At 38.2% G+C, this 22,071-nt stretch overlaps 1 protein-coding gene across 1 annotated transcript in view; it reads right to left on the minus strand.

Annotated features, from left to right (window-relative positions):
* The window catches only part of LOC140230956 (dmX-like protein 2), a 123,386-nt gene that overhangs the window by 96,136 nt on the left and 5,179 nt on the right, over window positions 1–22,071 (minus strand). The window contains exon 2 of the mRNA XM_072311097.1: window positions 8,715–8,840. Coding sequence (XP_072167198.1) covers window positions 8,715–8,840 — 126 coding nt within the window. The remainder of the gene's footprint in view (window positions 1–8,714; window positions 8,841–22,071) is intronic.

Below are 22,071 nucleotides of genomic sequence, written 5' to 3' on the forward strand. Positions count from 1 at the left end.
TATACTTACCACAGTCACTTTGTTTCATGGCATGGCATTTTACCTCAAAACTAGCCTACAGTCCACTGCTAAAGATACCACTCTCAGGACTATATGGGATTACACATGGTCAAGGTTTCTCCTGGTTCATCTCATCAGCAGCTCCAGGTTTTATGAAGCAGCTTGTTGTCACATTGGTCACACCCTGACCCACAGCTACCTATGACATCACTTTCTACTGATACACATGCAAAGAATATACACTGGGAATACATACTGTGGGGCTGCCAACTCTCATGCAAGTCATCCAATTCTAACTGTCTTACTCTGATTAACAAATTCTCATGCTGAATCCTAAAAATACAACATAACAAAAATTATGTGTTGAAATCATGATTAAGCTATAGTAGCTGATTGCACCACCTAAACAATTAAAATGTACAATTTACTGTCAAAGCTCCCCACCCTCCAAGGGGGACACCCCCTTCCACACCATCCCCACCCCCGCCCTCTACAGGTGCTTTGCTCCCTCACAGTTTCTCATGTCAACCTCTCACTCAAGGTTGGTATAGCCCTGACACTGGGTGATAGAAGATAAAACACAGGATGCACACACACTCAAACACCTTCAACCTATAGACTGAAATGATGCACCATTTCCTTGCTCCTGCTTCAATGTCCTGTTTTCCTTCTCTCCCCATTCTCAAATGCCATGCACAAGGATACTTACAAGGACAGTGTCACACCATGTAATACGCAATACTAGTACAATGGACACACCAAGTGTACAATTCTCTGCCTCTCCTCCGTCCTATGAAATAAAAATGTGGTGATTCATTTACCCCCTCTCTGTATTGTTATGTACTGTATCAGGATTATCATTTTATACCATAGGTCTCATCTGCTGTAAAAGTGGACATTTTTGCAGTATTGACATTTTGCATATATTGTTTTGAGACATGGAACTAGTGCCAAAAAAAAGGGATTTTTTTTTTTTTTTGCTTGTTAATACTTCTTCATATTTTGATTCAATTCATCTTATCAAGCCAGATGCAAAATTTCTACTTTTACTGTCCGTATCACCATGCCAGAAAACGCAACACTGAAATATGGCTGACAAAGTGTCATACGTTTTTATCAAAGTGCATCATTAGTTGCTTTATTTGTGGTTTTGTATCATACTGGGTTGATTTCAGGGTTTCAGTGATTATATTGTTTCACTGTGTATTGGATGCATGTAATCTCAACTTAGCATCCCTACAGGACCTATGACAACAACTATTGTACAATTACAGACAGACAAATAAGAAGACTACAGTGTAGATGGTAGCATCATAATGTTACAAGAATGTGACATTTTGCTCAAGTTCAGACTCACAAGGCAGAGTAGGTAGGTACGTGTGTTACATGTAAGTGCATGCACTTGTCAAAGCAAGAGACTGACATATATCTCATTAGTTAGAGTGAATTAAATGAATTAAATGCACAACTGTACACACATTCATTCATTCATTCATTCATTCATTCATTCATTCATTCATTTCGTGTGTTTGTGGTACCAACGTCAGCAAAAAGCTCTGCAGCAGTTACTGTACATGTAGTGTGCACAAATAAAGCCAGCATGATACATAGACTTTTGAATGAACACAATTACAATTGTACTTTAATGTTTCAATGTAGACCGGAGGGGGTCTCTTCACTGTAGACTAACAGGGGTTTCGACGTTCCGGGTCTCATTCTTTTCCGCTATCAAATTGGACGCACTGCTCATTGGATGCAATTACGCCACAAAATGGCCGGAGCATGGAGATTATCATCCAGCGTGGCCAGGTTAGTTTCTTCACTGGAGACTGAAGACTGGAGACAGGAGAAGGTTGTTGCTTTTTTTTTTTGGGGGGGGGGGGGGGAGGGGAGCTGGAGAGGATGGTAATGATGTTGAAGGGGGATGCAGTCATACCAGAGCAGTCATAAGAGAGTGCAAGTCATGTCATCGATAAGACGGGTGTGGTTGAAGACACGACACTGCGTTTGATGCAACGCCTTCTGCGAACCATCATTCAATAATAACAAGGGCACATCCGATACGGGAGTCTTTTCCAGTGTGTAAGGAGATGTGCCGACCGACGGTGGAACGTACGATGCGGCAGAAGGAAACCGAGGGGAATGGGACCATGCCAGATTTGACTGTCTGTCAGCAGTATTGATGGTTCTACATTGTATAAGGCAAACTATAACACAAATCTGCACTGTTGACAGCACAAGATACGTAGTAAAGCAAACCCTCACCTTTGTTCATTCATTCACTACTCTGTCCATAAAGACACAGCCTTACAGCATCATGAGCACACAAATCTATCATAAAAAGTGAAAGAGCTATGAGCACAAAAATGTGCATTTCAAATGTGATGAACTTTTTTCCCCACATCAACAGTTAAGGTGAAGGGCTCCGATCAAGAAGCACACATTGGCACATTTAGGGCAACTCTTATTCACTTTTGCAAATTATCACAAGGGTGAGTTTTTGGAGCAGAAAATGCTCGTAGAGTAATTTGATATGATGGCGAAGATGGCCGGCAATCATCTCGTTCAAGCAGTGGCGACGATGTATAACCATTACTAGACAAACTGAACACTTTTCATTTCGGCCATGAGATGCTCACAATGTTTCTAGCAAGATAGATGGAAGGCACATAAATAATTCATATTTTCACTGTCTTATTTTGTGGCAGATTTAAACTATTGAAAATGGGCAACTTAAAAGCTCCACAAAGAGAAGCTGTATCATTGAGTTTAGTATTCAATATACTGAGAGGGCTTGCTACACCAGTGTTTGTTTGTTTTTTGTTTTTTTCCTTCAGATGGGCACTGTCGTATCTTGAAGAATGTAGCCAACAGTAAGAATGCATTTTAAGGTCAATGTACTTCTGTGATCATTTTGTACAGCATACGCTTGTACACTCAGTGCAAAGGTTATCAAGCCCATTTATAAACTGGAAAGGCACTTAGAGAGCACAGACCTCTGCAAAGCAGCTCATTTTCATACTTAGGGCATGTGGTATTTCGAAAAATGCCCCTACATGTTTCCTTATGATAAAGAATACATTCTAGTGTCTCTACCGTAGCTTCTTGTTAAGAAGTGCTTTGAGCACATGCTCAGTGCGCATACACATCTCAAATATGCTAAGCTTGAATTTTCTTGTTTGTTGTCCCTACATGTATTTCTCAATAATAAAGAATTTTTTTCAAAATTATTCTTTAAAAAAAAAAAAAAAAAAAAAAAAAAAAAACCTGCATCACGAGGTGATCTGGAACACAACCAAAATTTAATCATCTGCTCCTTGTGTCATTATCAACACTTTTCTGAAATGTTTATCGTTACAATCCATTCATATTGTAAACTCTTGTAGTTATTTTGCAGACAGACAGACAGACTGACTGACTGACAAACCAATGTCGACAAAAACATAACCTCCTTCGCATCTAATAGGTAATAAGAGGAAATTGTCTGTCACTTTACACAAGTTACTGCTTGATCACAAAGTGTTAAAAGTTCATTCAAGATTGATTTAGACTTTGTGTCATAAAGCCAGTGATAATGCATGCATTATTGGGTGAACCAATGGCCGAACAGCAGTTTGAGACGGTCAATGTAAGGCCGTAACTAAGCATTACCATGAACTCAATTGGTATATTACTGGACATTGATGCATGGTACAAAAGACTAAACTGAACAGACCATTTGATGGCTCTACACAGCACATTACAAGGTAAGACCAAGGAGGTTGAAGAGATGTAGTAACAACAGAGTTATTCCCTTTGATCTATGTTCGAAGCTGCCGCTCAAAAATATTTGAAGCATGTACCAAACAGGCTCTGCCGCGCCGATACGAAGACAATTGACCCGTGTTTCATTGCATAATCACCAGCCACTTTCAAAGGAAGATATGTCTTTGTGATGGTAATTACTTTTCGCTATCCCTTCTTATAAAAGCTAGGTGGTACAGACACGAGGATGTGCGAACAAAAATTGAGGAAAAAATGCTGAAATGAAAATGAAAATTACTCGACTGGGCATACGCGGGCACTAATCTGATATATCTATCAATAAAGAATTATACCTGAAGATTATTACATGTTAGTTTCATTAAGTCGAAAAGTGATAAAACCAGCTTTCCAGGATGGTACAGTTTTAAACATTTTCACATAATACAGCTCTGATTTACACTTTTGCGCAAATTTCTGAACGGAATTGACTTTTGTTTTACATGCTTTATTATTAAGTGAAATTTCATTTCACTTAATAAATAAATAAGCAAAATATGGCCAACATTATGATATTGTTCAAAATGAATCTTCAGATTGCTCAGCAAGACGGCGGCTTGGAACATCGATCATCAAAGGCACAAGTGCACCTGTGGAATTCTTTTGTACATCAATAGAAATCTGACAACTGTTTGAATAAATTACAGCCAGTTGGAACTCCATGTATAAAACCTCCTTGGTATTGGTAAGACAATCTACCATGTACGGCAGTACACTCATCTAAGGATGTAATATTTTAAATCTGTGGTGGCACTGCAACGTAGTGAACTAAAAACATATCTTTTGAGATACAGCTGTACATGTATGCTGATGCACAATGCACAGTGTCTGTCACATACAATATGTTCCACACAAATTTACTACTACTATACAACTTTCCCTGTCCTAAAGCACTCACAACTGCATGCATTAAATTTTATGCTTTAAAAAAATCATTAAAAACAAAATAGTACAATGACCAGCGACAAAGTGACAAGGGATTTCTGGAGAACAAATTGAAAACAGCCCCCATCTGCAGAATTTTACTGAAAGCATTGAGAGTTAAAGTAGCATTTATATGGGATTCAGAGCAAGTGGAAGACAGTTTTAATTCTTACACAACATACTGATCTACTTTTCATGACAGAGACTCCAACCTCAAGCACCTTCTGATCTGGAGATTCTCCCGCCTGAAATCCCTAGCAAACGGGAGACTCCTACTTGATGTGCGCGAAGCGCATATCATGAGCGCAAAGTTCCTTACCGGGGTCCAGGGCCCGCTTGGGCCCTGGAAGCTCTAATAATTAGGGTTCTTGATGCTCTCTCGTGCTACCTAAGGCTTATTTTTCAACATACGAAGACAAAAAGTAAGAAATCATTTCAAGCGGGAGACACAGAGCCAGGGCGGAAGAAATTAAATCTCAAGCGGGAGAAGGGGAGATTCTGCAAAAATGGGCTTTCGGCGGGAGATCTCCCGTCGAAAGCAGGAGATTTGGAGTCTCTGTCATGACCATGACTATTACACTGTATAGTATTACTGTACGAGCTGAAATTTTCGTGGTGGTTTTATTTTCGCAAATTTCGCGAATCGCCTTTGAACCGCGAAAATAACAACACGCGGAAATAACAACGTGCGAACAGATAAGCACAGTAAGACCTCGCAACCGCAAAATTAACAACACGTGAAAATATTCTCCCTGTAGCAATTCACGAAAATATCTGTACGCGAAAATTTCAGCTCATACAGTAATACTATCACATATTCATTCTACGATAAGCTCAATAAGCCCTTTTCTACTATCATATTGTAACACAAAGGTTCATGAATGACAGGTACATGTATATCACACAATCTAGGGTCAGTCGATACGTTGGGCAAGAATTGCCTTCTTTTTCTTTTTTTTTCAAGTTTGCGTATACATGATGGGCCTATTCTGATCTTTATTGGTTGCCATTTTTCTTTTTTCACAACAGACTTCACAACAATATTTCTGTTTACCTACTCATGAACTATATGAAAAGGATATGGCGATTGTCTAAACATGATTTGTATACATTTCTTTATGTTGTGCAACTTCTAACCATTATGCTGTAACATCACTAAAATGATGTAGGACTTTATATCAAAATAAAAATGCCATCCACAACCCACAAAAAGAAGCAAGGATGACATGACATAATCCAGGCAGGTTTGTTAAGGACACACATTTGATATGCTTTAGCCTGGAACCAGATTGACCTATACTTTAAAAAAAAAAATGATATATGCTTTCATTTTTGAGTGATTGAAAAAAGAAACAGGGGCCACAGCCTCAGTGCATGCCACCCCCACCCCACCCCCCACCACAAAAGAAAAAGAAACTCCCATCTATTAAATAGGAATTAGAACAAACCCAGTTTTCTCCCAAGCAAGACCTATTTCACAAATTCATTAACACTGAGTGATTCAAACATGCCTAGGGTCATCTGATTAAGATGTGAACATGCTTGTACCAGACATCTTTCAAACAGTCCTAGAATTGATGAAGAAATATTCAATGAATAATTGACCTACAATTGTACATGTATTGTTCCTTGGTACATGTATGCCCTGTAAGTCAAGGATTGAGAGTCACACTGGAAAGGTGATGAGAACTCAAAGACAAGTTCTATTACACTCCTTCCCCTTTCACTTGTTCTGCGAACAAAATTCTGCAATGATTAGTTCTGGCACTTCCAATTTTGCACTAAAAGTGAAAAAATGAGCAAAAATGATCATAAAATCTTTTTGCAAATCACCATGGGGTTGTCTCTGAAAGTAACTGGCCTTATTTGGGTCATTGTGTTTTTTCCCCTTATCTGCTGTTGGGCTTTTTACATATTAAGTGAATCTATATTCTCACATCCATACAATATTGTGTCTTCTGTCACGCTGCAAAGTTCATTTTTCCCTAGATTCATACGGCATTAATATAAAGAAGAAGGAAATACCAAGCATATAAATGAAATATAGAAAACACACGCACATACACACACATGGATGTACCTTGACCTTACTTGGTTGTTGCCATAAATTCCATTATCCCACCCTGGCTGCCTTTTTCTTCCAAATCCAGTACAGATGGGGAATAAATGCTAACTCTGACACTGCATTCACCGACTGCCCTTAGCCTCACCCTTATTGCATCTCGACCACACACAGTTTTAACACTTTATGTACACAAAAGCTGCTTTGGCAATTTACACTAACAAACATGCCCTAGTTGAAGTCCATTATTAGTCTCCTGTGTGGAGAAAGAACCCCCCCCCCCCCCTTACTGCCTAAACATTGTACTTGTAAGGGCTCAAAATTCATCTTTCACCAATTCCAATTTGCTTGCAATATGTTGAAAAGCTTTCCTGAGAAACTTGCCTTGTTGATGGGTTTTGCCTGGATAATGGATTATTTTTGTAGAATTTTAAGTTCCTAAGTGTAAAATAATAAAAGCTGGTATACCGACTTTTATTCAGGAAATGTCCTCCCCATTCAGTAGTAAACTAGTAGGTGTGTAGAATGCTGCTACACAGTGATGATCAAATTGTGTTCAAGCAGTACTACTGAATCGCTTCGGGGAGGTGGTTCCCATCTCCCTGATCACATGTAGAACAAGGTGCACGCAATTCAGATTGCACACGATGGATACCGCTACTGGTCCAATACAGTGCAATTGACGTAATTGAATGTAAAACAGAGCCTATGACCAATAGCCATCAAACAAGCCAGCATGTTTCTGTTATTCCACTAGAGTTAACCTGCTTTCTGTAAGATTTTGAAATCTCCATTGACCCTGTACAGCTGTACATGCTCCACCAGATGTCTGTAGGGAGAGCATTAACAGCACCTTTCTTTCTTTCTTTCTTTTTTTTCTATACAACCTGAAGCTGAGGAAGCCAGGGATTCTAGAACACATACAACTGCTGAAGTCATCACTATATTACCCATCTATCACTCCCCCTGACAGCAGTCACATCTGACTTCCACATTCATAGCTAGACTTTGTATTAGAGCACACGCACACACGCACACACACACACACATACACACACACACACACACACACACACACACACACACTTGTATGAGTGGTAAGTGTTGTATCATCCTTTTACTGCATACCACAAACTTGGGTGACATCTTATTTTCAAAGAGAATGATCGAGTAAAGACTGACTACAGATATCCATGTGTGCTGTCTGTGCAAATCTACCACTGTCTGCAGGGAGAGCTGGTGAAGTTTTTGTTCTGAAACTGCCTTAATTGTGAGACAATGGTGCCAGACAAAATAATGACAAATCATCTAAAGCTGAGCTACTGATGTAGTTCTCAGCTTGAACATAGCATGTGACAGTCATATTCAGATAACTAGTTTTGAGAAAAAAAAATTACTGAGAAAAATCTAATTCAAGATGTCATATCATTGCTCCAATATTAATGTATTTAAAATGAAAGATACATTCAAGTTTAACTTGAGTTTAACTTTAGTCACTTGATTCCTCTGGCTCCAGGTGGGCGGAATAATTTATGAAAATGTACAAAAAAGCCTTAGATATTTTGCATTACATGGTCTAGCTAAGGATAAACTTAAATTCAGTAAGTATGGTCGTGGTTTTAGATGTCTAAAAGCTTTCATTTTTCTGTGTTTTTTTTTTTCTTCTCTCTCACTTTTTGGAAAAACCATATTCATCAAAATCCCCTTTCAGAAATTACTCTTTGGCACGCGGCAATATCTGTGCAACATCACCAGTGCAGGGTAGGAGAAGTGGATATCGGTACCTCAACAGCATGGTTGACAAATTACAGTTTGGCTGGAGTACAGCCAGAGTGAAGCTTAACTAGTCCCTTTTAGCCCATCGCACGAAGTGCACTCTGGAGTTTTTGCGGATGTGCGAAAATTGCCGCGCCCTTCACTCACGTACCTTGCCGTTCTCGGAGGAGCAGTCGATGCATCCCACCTGGATGTTGCCGTGTTTCTCTCCCGGGATGATCTGCGTGCGCTGGAAGTCGCTGGCCAAGATGACGATGTCACACCCTGATGCATACGCCTGCATAGACATTGAGAGAGATGTTTCAGAATGATTGAAAAGCCTCTAAAAACATGTGGGCATGTTGGAATCAAAAAATTATAATGATAATAACACAGCAAAAACCAAAACTGGTGCAGTCTAAAATATATGTACTGGCATATGAATACGAATGTATACATATATGTCCATATAATGTTTCTCCTAAGATAAATGTTTCCATTGATACATATTTACAGGATTTTATTTGGGAAAGAACTCAAAACAAAGATCTTGATTGAGACAAATGAGGTCCAAAGAATAACATGACCTGTGACTTCCAGTTACTTTTTATAGACTAAAAACACTATAAGGGCTCTACCACCATAGACCCTGTACACATCTACTGCACTTTTCTGTTTAAGAGTACAAAGAAGTGCCCCAAAACCTGTCATGACTGCCTGTGTATAAGATACGTAAATAAGATGCTGATGGAATAAACGGATGTATGGGTTCGAACTAGTTGTTTTTAATGGCTATTCTCGTTACGAACTGCCAACTTCCCTTAAAGCGTACATAATATAAATGAGGCATGAACTTTCCCATCATGCAAACCTTATATTACCTGTAAAAAAGGTAAACAGTATAAACATATCATATAATATATGATACATAATATATTGTACATGTACATATCTGCCAATCACCAAGTCTACAGCAATCCTGGTGCTACTTTGCCATCGACACAAGCACACACACAGGCACACCAACATGAGTGAAGCTGCATGTAAACAATGTGATTCTACTACCTCTGTTAATGTTATGGGTATGGTGATAGCAGTGATTATAAACACGTCAAGTCATTACGCCATCACATGACCTGCTGAAGAATCATTTCCAAGACCTTTGATAGGGTTTCCACTCTCCTTTACTAACTGGGTCACACCGAGATGAAACACACATTCTAGAATGTACACTTGTTGCCCTTGAGTTATCAAAATTCCTACCATCACGCCCCATTCTCATCGGAAAATATTTCATGACAAATTGCTATGTCTGAACTTTCCACTCACACTGTAATAAAAAAGAAAACAAAACAAGGAAATGTAACATTGGAAAATATTATGAGGACTATTGCAGTCATTGACGCACTTGCGCAACTATACATGTAGCTTGGCAGTCTGCTGCATGTAACTATGACTATGGTGTAACAATATCCTGGGTGGCTAGCTGCATGCTTTGTCTGTGGCTGGTAGGAGGAATCCAAACATCTCATGAAAGTCACATGATAAAAGGTAAGACATTTTGAGGTAACCAAACTGTCACATAAAACTTCACTCAAGATAGTTGAACCTCACTCCCATATTTGCAATTATGGGTCTGCGTTTTTTCCGGTGGTTTTGTTTTGTTTCAGTTTTGTGTTTTCGGGCAATGAATAAAGAGGTTTTGGGCACAGTTTCATTGCAGATTTCACCACAATGTTGCATTGTCACAATTTTTCAGTGTCTATTTGAATGGCCCTTCCTTGGATCAACATGTGAATGATTGAAACTAGTCAGTCAGTCCGCAGCACCCGATAATTCGCTCGTATTTATTCAACTCGTATGCAAGCCCGCTTTAGGCTTGCATACTTGATAAGCTGCGTAAGGGGATTTTGTCCTTGGGCTTTCGGCTACAAAAATACACCTTATGTTCACAAATTTGGTATCAAATTCAAGGAAAATATGTAAACTATCATCACATGTTACTCAAATTATTGTAAATGAAAAATATCATAGCGTAATTTGAGCTTGAAAAATGATGAAAAAAGTAATTCGTGCAGTACACTTTCAAGACGTCAAAAAAATACCAAATTCACCTTGCGTCTCAATGAAAATGCTTTATTTGGTAGTCCATCTCCTAATCTTTGTATCCATGTAAATATCTTGACAATTTGTTGCTTAATCCGGTCAGGAACCAGTAAAATATACATCGATGTCAGTGCTGATCAGCTTGAAACCGTGCAATCTCAAGAGTAAGCTCTCTCATTGGACAGCGCCTGCACTCGGCGCTTGCATTACGTCATTACGCTGCTACATAACGGTTTCATGCCACTTGCGGTTTCTTGGCACGCGTGTAGTTCAAGCGCTGACGCACGCACTGTCCAATGAGAGAGCTCTTTCGCACCACTGTACACTTTGTGCGGATCATACTTCTGGCTTAGGAGTGAATTTTACAGACATTTCAAAACGGGAAAACTAGTATAAATCATGCTTGCGTCTCCTTGACTCCAATATATAATGAGTATCTAAGTTTCCTCTCTACGAAAAAGCCAAAATCAGAAATAACAGTTTCTTAATCCGGTCAGGAACCAAAAAAGAACTTTAGATGACAAAATCTTCCGTGAAAAGCAGGTAAAATTTACGCAAATTCAACTGATTATATAGTCATGATAAGATCCGATGTTATAGGCAAATTTAGTATCAAAATAAAGATCAAAGTCTGGAAAACAATTTACCGTGACTTGTAGCCATGACGAATGTATGTACAAGTCGCTACACTGTGAAAACCATAGCCCTATCAAAGTCTCGCAAAATCTCGCACGACGAGACACCTTTCGAACGCAAAGATCGTCAACGAGAGTGCTGAATAAATCTTGCCGGATCGGCTCATTAGCATACGTGCTGCGGACTGACTGTAGTGTTGTGTCCCATGCAAGCAAGCTGTATTTTTTAAGGGGTGGCTTTAAGATGCACAGGCATTGATGGGAAGACAAAACATCTCATCGATACTCATCACAAATCATTGTCAAGTACTAAACATGAGATGTCAGGCTAACACCATCTGCTAACCATTGCTTGCTACACACTAGTACCAAAACCACATGGGATCAGCATCAGTAACCCATTCACCCCATTTGGAGGAATTTGTGGCTACTACTGTACAAGTTTGTACATTGGCTTTGAACCCTGCTCTTCACAAAACAATGTGAGGTGGGATAGTTATCTAACATGCCTGAGTTGTGTCTCTCTCATGCATGGGATCTCCATTTCTTTGTCCATTCTGAGGGACAGGGTATTGGCCTCATACTACACCCAAGGGAACTGCACGATGACACAAACATTGCTGAACTAGGTTCAGACCTGAGCCATTGGATTGCAAGGCAGACACACCTCTGACTTACCAATCTTACCAACCTATTCAAGATTGAACAAAGGAATGAATGGGTCCAACCACTCATTTACTTTTACCTGTATTCATGAAGGAACAGTAGTTCCTAGAACCCTTTAAATGTGTCATACACCCTAATGCCTTGTAACATTGGTATAGTGACCATGAAAAATGACTCTTACAATGGCTAGTCTCGAAGGAAAAGCAAAAGTGTACATATAATGTAGTTTAAAGGGACAGGGAAGTTGATTTCAATTCAAGGCCTTTTGCAATGAAACTGTGGAGTGAGTTCAGATCAAGCAAAAAGATAGAGAAAACAAGAACAGTAGGCAAAATTAAGAGTAAGCATTTCCAAGGCAACAAGTCTGGGGAGTAAGTTAGAAAATGGCTAGTATATACAGAAATGTCTGATCATAATTTTATGGGCTACAAAATTTGTGCCCATTACAAATCATCCAACACAAGTCAACTGTTATGGAGCATGCAATCCATCATCAAGAATCGATCAGAGCCTGAAGATTCTCTCTTCTCTACATTTACGGGTCCCGTTTTTATTCTCAACTGAAACATTCTTTTATAGAGGCAAAGGAACAACTACATAACAACTCATAAAACCAACACAAGCTACCAACAGCATTCAAGAGATGTTTATGTTTGAGAAACAGGTAAGTACTGATACAATGGACTTCAGTCAAAGGGTACTGTATAGTTCCTGATCTCTTGACTATAGTTCATCTACAGTTCATATCATTAGCACTCATCATAATGTCAATTATTCTCTCCCTTTTTTCACAGCATCACAGTCAGATATCAAATCAAGTCTGATTTTTGTTTTTATATCAATTATGCAGGCTCCTTCCTCGCTTTGATGGATACGTTTGAACACGTCTTTCTCAACCTCTTACATGATTTAAAGTGTCTGACTTACCAACGGCCGAATGCAACCACAAATCAAAAATTAAAGGGAAATTCCACCTTTCATACAAGCTTAATTCAATGCTAAAAGTGAAGTCAAACCAACAAAATGGTAAAGGTTTAAATGAAATCAGACCATGAAAGTTTAATATGTGAGACAGTCCTGATGGTCACAGTCATTTACACTAGCTGGACATACACGTGTGTATAGCAACGATGCAATCACCTATTACACCACACTGCAATCGGTCTGCATTTGACACTGTAAAAAGCATTCTTTTTTACAGCAATGCACAATTACAATGTATATAACCCCTCTCCCTTTACACAGCCATCGCTCATTACATTTTATATACAATGTTTGTTTAAATCTTAAACTATTCATACTCATGTAAATATTGAAGTGATATAAAATGTGTCATGTTGTAAATGTATCATTTTAGTTCCTGCATTCCGTGTCCAAAAATTAAACTTAATGAGGAGTTTTGTGTGAAGCAAATAAAGACATTAATCAGACATTAATTTCTATACCTTTGTCATATCAATCATAGCTACAAACACTTTAAAAATGACAATCAAAAAACCCAGGGCTGCAAAATAGAGATTGTACACCATCTTGTGATATCAATAAATGTTATGATGTACATGTAGTAAACATCGGCAGGAAAATGATAAAGATCATATTATACAGATATGATGGGAAATATAACCATGATGCCAACTGAGGTGCAGAGATCGGTCACAGACTTGTAAAGCTGCATGAGTCATTGAGAAACACCTTATCTCATCACAGTTTGGTTAGTTTGGGTTTTAGTTTTTTACATGTATCTGGCTAGGAGGATAGAGGAAGTGATTAGATTCTGTAGTAGTGAGAATTTGAGGGTCATGTGATGTAAACTACACGTAGTTGAGCTCGATTGCATTTACACTGGGACATCTTTAAAAGTATCCTGATTTATCATGCAATACACATACAATGGAAAAAATTTGTACATCTCTGCAGACAGTACTGTATTTAAATACTGGAGGTATCAATGTCATCCAGTTCATACATGTAGGTAACAGTCTGACAATCGTACATGAAAAAGTTTTGCAGTATTTCTATGTTGATGCATGCATCAATATTTGTGGCTGTAGTTGCCTGGATTGCACAGCACAGAGGGGACATGCAAAATGTATATTGTACAGAGACATATAAATACAGTGTAGTGTGTTTCATCAGCGAGTTCCATAGCTCAATGCTGAATTGCACTTGTTCAATGTATTGTGACCCGCAGCAAAAGTGATTCCAGTCAGAACACGATATCCCAATGATTGCTCAAGCACTGAGAGTGTTTGCACTGAATTGTACTGCACACCAAGACCCCCTTTTTTATGCACTTCACAAGATTCAAGTAACCAGACATATTTTTGCGTAATTTTAAAATTGTGAGCCATTCACAATTCCTTCCATTCATGAAAATAACACCTTACACAGACACAAAGCCTTTGGATTTTAAAGGGACTTTACAGTACTGGTTGAGGTGAGGATTCGGGTTTATAACATTCCTAAGTGAGATAATGGGAAACCTCTTACAGAGCTGTATGAAATATGAAAGAGCATGTAATTTTAAGAAGGATTCAACATTTATTTGATGAAAATTTGTTTTCAAATGGCTGATATATAAAAAAAGTGATAATAATAAAAGGCAACCCGCCATGCCTTTTATTAGGATCTCTTTGTTTCACCTTGTTTTTGGATATCTCAGCCATTCCAAGACTGATTTTCATCAAATAAACTTTTGATACCTCTTAGAATTGTGTGCTCTTTGACATTTCATAGAGTGGTTTCTGAATATCTCGCAAAAACTAAATCCTCACCTCAACCAGAACTGCACATCCCTTTTAACATCATATGTTCTAACATGATGTCACAAACAGCAAGCAGCAATTGAGCCTAAAAAGAATGTTTTGCTTATTTGATCTTGCCTTCCTTTTCCGCTAAAAATAACTATTTCAAAGATGGACAGATCTCTGTCAAGAAAAAGTTTGGTGGCATGACATACTGTGAGATTCCAGCTGGTATTAAAATTCACTATGCAAGTATACCCATATCTGATTTGTTATGAGCCTTTGATAATTTATCGATGCACTGCTCCATTATTTTGTGAGGAACATTAACAACAAAGACATTGCACATATCTATTGCCTCACCTTTTGTTTTTTGTTTTATTGCATTTTACTTTGTTTAGGAATGTAACCGCCTGAAAAGTGATGGCATTTGTAAACTGCTATTAAGAGTGATTTACAGCTCCCGGTTTCATAACTTTCCAGGGACTCGTAATATTTAAAAGGCAAAATGTCTACTTCTTGTGCTATATTAAAAGAACTTTGTACAATAGTACATTGTGTACCTAGCACCTGTATACTTTTAAAGTCAAACAAGCGAGTATCATTCTGAATGTGCTCAAGGCATGTTGAGAGACATGCTACTGGCTTTTAATAGCGTATTTGCAAAAATGAACTTTGCAGTTTTGTGTAAAGACAAACAGATACTTAGCAGGTGAGACTCTCAATGATTAAAGTTGGATGTTCTGTGCACGAGAAACATATACAAAGGTGAGGTTTCAGTACAAGTAGCATCGCACTGTATGTACACAATAGTTTTATTACATATGAAGTGGTTATCCATTAAATGTCTGACACAAATGTTTCTACGCAACTCTGCACAAAGGGTAGGACTACAAATGGCATCAAATATACAGAGCTGCGTGTATTACATTTCATTTCCCATAGCTAACAATGGTGTTGTTTAAAACTGACACTAACATACAGCAACATTCATAAACATTGCAAAGCTTCACTTTCATTTTTCAGCATGGAAAAGGACTTCAGTCCAAGCAAGTAAATACAGCAAACAGTGCATGATGTTTTGATGGACTTGGTACTCTCAGCAAATACTACCAAAAAAAGTACTTTGTTTAATGCTGGTATTAGTGGAAATAGTAGGCTAATATTGTGGTAGTAAATTATCTTTGTAGTAGTGGTAATAGTACTAGCAGTAGAAGTAGTAGTAGTAGTAGTAGTAGTAGTAGTAGTAGTAGTAGTAGTAGTAGTAGTAGTAGTAAAAGTAGTAGCAGTAAAAGAAGCAGAAGTTGTAATATTACTTTTAATAGAGGTAGAAGTAGTAGTAGTAGTAGCAGAAGTATTAGAAGGGTGCAACAAACCAACTGGCCAAGGGCAACAATATCATATTCTATAGGGAGTACAATGAATGGGCAATTGCATTTCACTCACTTAATTTGTAAGTATGAGGCCCTTGCACACATGCCTACAATGTATTTCATAGGCAAATAGGAGTACAATGTATAATCAATTACAACGTATTATTCTCTGAGTACATTTTAGTAGCAGTAGTGGTGACTAGTATAGACTCTAGAGTAGTATTGAAGACAGCAGAACAGGAGTTGGAGGCTAATGTTCTAAATTGTGCAACAATTGTTTTTTTTTTTGTTTTTTTACTGTTGTAAAGAATGGTGCAAGACAACTACAAACACTCATGATGAAATACAATGATCACATCTAAAAAAATAACATCAACAGTTTTCATGATTGGCTTGTCATGAAATGGTGAAGCTGGGTGTGTAATTGGGGTACAATATACTTCAGCAAAGGACCGACAATAAAAATATGCATACTCTACAGTGTACATGTAATCAATACACTTTAAAGGGACTGCACAGTTCTGGTTGAGGTGAGGATTTAGCTTTTAACGTTTTGCACGATATTCAGAAACCACTCTATGAGATGTCAAAGAGCATGCAATTCTAAGGGGACGATATATCCAAAAACAAGGTGAAACAAAGAGATCCTAAAGACATGGCCTGTCGCCTTTTACATTTGTATAATTATCACTTTTTTTTATATCTTGGCCATTTGAAAACCAATTTTCATCAAATAAACGTTGAATCCTTCTTAAAAGTATGCTCTTTCATATTTCATCAGAGGTTTCTCACTATCTCACTTAGGAATGTTATAAACCTGAATCCTCATCTAAACCAGTACTGTACAGTCCCTTTAAGTGAAAATGTAAAACACCCCTATGCTGTCCCCTTGATTGAAAGAAAGTGTTACAATGTATGTATCCACGAAGCTCAAGCTCCCAATTTGCTGTTTAAAGGACAAGTTCACCTTCATTAACATAAGAATTAAGATAATGCAGCAATAGTAGAACACATCAGTGAAAGTTTGAGGAAAATTGGACAATTGATGCAAAAGTTATGAATTTTTAAAACTTTTGTGTTGGAACCGCTGGATGAGGAGACTACTAAGGCTCATGATGTCATATGAGTACAACAGTATAAAGAAAATGTAAAGAAAATTCAACATATTTTCACTTTTTTCGCATAATAAAAGAGCACTTGACTTGCCTCTTTCTAAAGGCAATGGGAATAATATTACCCATAACATATGTCAGTAACGAGTCAAGGGAATGTGTACTTTTTTCAAAAGATGAAATTTTGTGAAATTCTCTTTATATTTTCCTTATATTGTTGTACGCATTTGACATCATACACAGTCATCCAGCGGTGACTGCACAAAAACTTCAAAAATTCATAACTTTTGAACGGATTGTCCGATTTTCCTCAAACTTTCAATGATGTGTTGTACTAATATTGCTACATTCTCTCAATCCTTATGTTAATGAAGGTGAACTTTTAAACCTTTAAAACAAACAAGGATGGCATAGGTAGATTAATATTTTAAGTAAAGTTGATGCATTCTATGATTGTGTATAGTATGAATGTGTGTATTGTGTATTTGGTTGAGTTTACATGCATCTGTATGTCAGCATTTGACTGGGTTTCACCTGCAAGCCCACCTCTTGAATCTGCCCTTGGTTTAATTACTGCACTGGTGCGAATCCATATTGACACTCTCATTCAGCAGCCGAAGCACCAAATACCTAGGCATGCATCCTACTTTATTGATTTTCTCGAGACAATTTTTTTTTTCTCCCAACAAAGTGATTGAACCCCCTAGGACCTGTAATCCATAAGGAAGGATTATTGGGTTACAGTAAGCAGAAATGAATCAGAATTTGTCTGCTTTCTACCACTAGGAGTACATAATAGTGATTTTCTATGCAAACCTACACCGTCATGCAGTATGTGGGGCATGTGCTATTACTTTCCGATGGTACAATGTAGCAGTGAATGTGCCCTGATACCAACAATTAGAACACTGTCCTGGGGTCAAATCCTTACATTGTACAGTACATGTATGTACTGTACCCTAGCCCATACACAAAATGGACTCATACTTGCTCATCATGCACACACACTGATAGGGTATATCCCTCATGTATTTTTGCATCATAGAGCACAAAAAGGGAAGTCTGCCAAAAAAGGAGTAAATTTATCAAAACAGCAAATTTATCTGATAAATTGAAATTTTATCCTTCTAAACTTTACTGCCAATCTGAGAATCAGTCATAGAATTAGCAATTACAAGAGGCATTTGGGATTGCTACAGCTGAATTTAACAAAAATTTATAATGTAAAATGAAGGCTTAATTTTTAAATTTTACATTACAACACTGTTAATAAGGCACTAATAATGAGTACCTAGTAAACATTGTAACATTTTATACTATCACCAAACCATACATACAGTGTACATGTACGTGGTTTCTGGAATTAATGGGTTACTGTAATTTAATGTAAACGACAATATTTTCACGTGATTAATTTTTTTGCAGTGAGCGGCTCAAAAATTCATTCACAGGTTCTTCACATGAAAATATTTCAGTTGGTTTTAGAATTCACCCTAGTCAAAAGGTAGTGTGAAATACATGAAAATTGATATACCGTACTGCAAATATTTCTGTGCTTACAGTAATTCAACATACAGTTGTTGGGACAAACATATAATTTTGAGAAAGTATCAAATCCTATGATAAATATTTTGCAATGCATCATACCTGTGCAGTAAATCTAGATCATTGTGACATTTCAACAACAAAACGAAAGGCAGTAACATGGAGACCCTCTCCATATCTAAGACAGCAGGACTACATTGTATGCATACAAAGAGCTACTAGTACCTGTACATTACATACATTGAATATACTTCTATATTTTTCAATTGCTGACTTGCATGTTTCTTTTCTTGGTATTTAACCTACAGATAATAGAAATGATTTCATAATATCTACGCAAAGGCATCCTATGTGTATAACATTTAGATGTGTACCCTTAAAAAATACTTTTAGAACTTTGTTTTGGCATTTAAAAAAAGAATGCAAAATAATAAAACTTACTACACTTGTGAGTAATTTTGTTCTTGAACGATACACAATGTACAGATGTACATAGGAATAAGAATATGCACTGGACAATTTCTGTTATGAAGTGCTATCATACAGCACAGAAATAAGTGATACTGTAAGTGCTGTTATACAGCACAGGTAAAAATAGCAGTCTGTAGACATCTACAAGTTACTGCCAAAACTACAGATCCACTGGGGGCTTTAGCCAGGTGAGCAAAATTCAATTACACAACCAAGAGTCTCCCCTCCTGCATCATGTAATTGTATTTGAATGTATTTCAGTTCACTGCCAATTTTAACATAAGAGGGCTGTGGACTGGTATTACATTGAATGTACAATCACGACAAACTTACAATGCAATGTAGAAATGTTGCTATGGCAACTGGTATGCCTCCACTACTGCATTATTCTCCCATCTCGGTCTACAGTGCATCTCGCCAATTGGAATACGGGACAATAGTTAGACATGATTGGCAAAATAAACACTAACACACCAATTTACATCATACATTTAAGTGACATACCATCTCAAAATATGTCACCTTGTCCCATTTTTTTGTTTTTTGTTTTTTGGCCCATTTTGGAAGACATCTAGAATTTTCCTCGACCTATGGCCCTTTCTAGAATAAGGATGGCAGTACAGGCATTAACACATAGTACGTTGAAAGTGGCAGAGGAATTCATGTACAGTAGTTCCTATGAGCAAGGTTATGAATTGCAAATGAATGGATTGTCAATTGCAATACATGTTGATTAAAATGCATATTGGTCAAAGATTATGTAAAATAGATTTTCTTTAACTCACCACGAGTCATTACTGAGGGTCAATACAGGATTCCTTGTATTATTGTGAAATTTTTAAGGACAGCTGAGAAATGGTCATCCTGACAACGTGGAAATTTCTGCTCAGGAACACTTTAAAAATGCTACAGGTATCCACGATAGATATGTTGTAAATTTGAATGACTTCTAAATTTACAAGTTTATTATGTGATATCTTCTTCTTCTTCTTCTTCTTCTTCTGGTAGTCCTGCGTCCTTCATACTTGAAGAAGATTATTACAGGCATGATTCATGCTGTGCGCGCTGTGCTTGTGTGAAAGTGCAGCTGTATAAAATATCTCAGGGTGCGAGTAAAAATCGATTAGCAGTCTACACTTCATAGCTTGCCATCAGCTTAAGCCGGAAGGCTTCCACTGATGGGGCTGATATGATGTCAGGGGGCAGTGAGTTCCGAGTCCGCATCATTTGTAAATTTGTCTGATCCACATATATTCACAGTAAAACACAAGTTGTCTTTTCCTTACTCACAGTTATTATGCACTTGTCAATGTAATGACGCACCCCACTACCCCGGGACATGGGTGCGTCATGGTCATTTTTTTACTGACCACACGGGGTTTTTGACGGACACCACAGTCACTTCTTTGACGGACAAAACGCTGCAAGTGACGAACACCACAGTCACTTTTTTGACGGACAACACGTTGAAAGTGACGCACACCTCGGTCACTTTTTTGACGGACATCCTCGGTACATTTGACGCACCCCTGAAAATACTGAAATGATTTTTGCATACATTTTATTCAAGCAATTTCATTTTCTTTTGGTTCGTAAACATAATTTGTAAAAGTTTCGGCAAGTTTCCCTTACCCTGGCCCTGTAAGCACCGTACCGTCATTCACCGTACATCACGCTGCTGCATGCTACGATATTCCGTACATCTGTGCATGCAATCCATACATGACAATCACATGTGTGCAGATGCGCTGTGTGTGCGCGGCCATTGCTAGTCCGGTGGATGCATACTGCAGCGCAGGTACACACCACGCCACGGCATTCCCGCGAGTATACACAGCCCAGTCGCTGTACGTAGAGATTCGCACAGCGTACTAACAGCGTCGCGCGTCTCGTCGGGCTATTCAAATCCCGCGAGCAGAAAATGGCATGCGGCAGGCAGTTTCTTCTGCTGCCGCTTCTTTTTTACTGTCAAAAATTCGCCTTTGTCACCAAAGAACATTATTTAGACTCACATTGTATTGGAATATAAACGAACTTTCTTCGATAGCAATGTGTGTTGGTGTTGCATCGCAATATGCAATAGGCACTAAGTGTTCGACAGTAAGGTTGAAATTGTTACATCGCTAAACAGTCCCTGGTTTGAGATTGAGTATGCGTGATTTCATGAGTTTGTTGATAGAAAATGTGAGGAGAAAGGGTGGCTTTTGAATTATTTGCTTGCCAGATTCTGGCAAGCACTTTCCCCTCTTATTCCAAAATGCTTCCCGACTTCGATTTTCACTTGCCGCGGGAAAACGATCACTGTAATTTCACTCGCGGTACGTGTATATGGTACTGGTAGCGTGCAAAAATGCGTACAGTTTTCCATAGCCAAGTGACGCACCCCTCGGTTCAGAATAATGCGTGTTATTTTCCATAGCCAAGTGACGTACCATGACGCACCCCTCGGTCAAAAATTTGACCGACAATGATGGGATTTTGACGCACCCCTCGGTCAAAAATTTGACGGACAAAGCTGGTAAAATGACGAACACCTGGGTCACAAATCTGATGGACCAAACGAGGAAATGACGCACCCATGTCCGGGGGTAGTGGGGTGAGTCATTACATTGACAAGTGCATTACATCTCCTGCCATAACTGTAGACACTAAGCACAGGGAGAACATTGGAACATGACCCTATGTAAAGGATTATTTCTTGCATTATACATTGTAGTAGGTGTCCAACACCAAACTGACACCCCTCTATTCATAGCATTGCGTGTAAAGAACGAACATTGATTCACACATGAGACTACGCGCAGAGGTTTTGCATTCTTCGATGGGGATTTAAAGATGTCCAAATATTACTGAAAAACCTGATAGTAAACAAGACCA

Source organism: Diadema setosum, chromosome 7 (assembly GCF_964275005.1).
Source record: "Diadema setosum chromosome 7, eeDiaSeto1, whole genome shotgun sequence".
Taxonomy (NCBI): domain Eukaryota; kingdom Metazoa; phylum Echinodermata; class Echinoidea; order Diadematoida; family Diadematidae; genus Diadema; species Diadema setosum.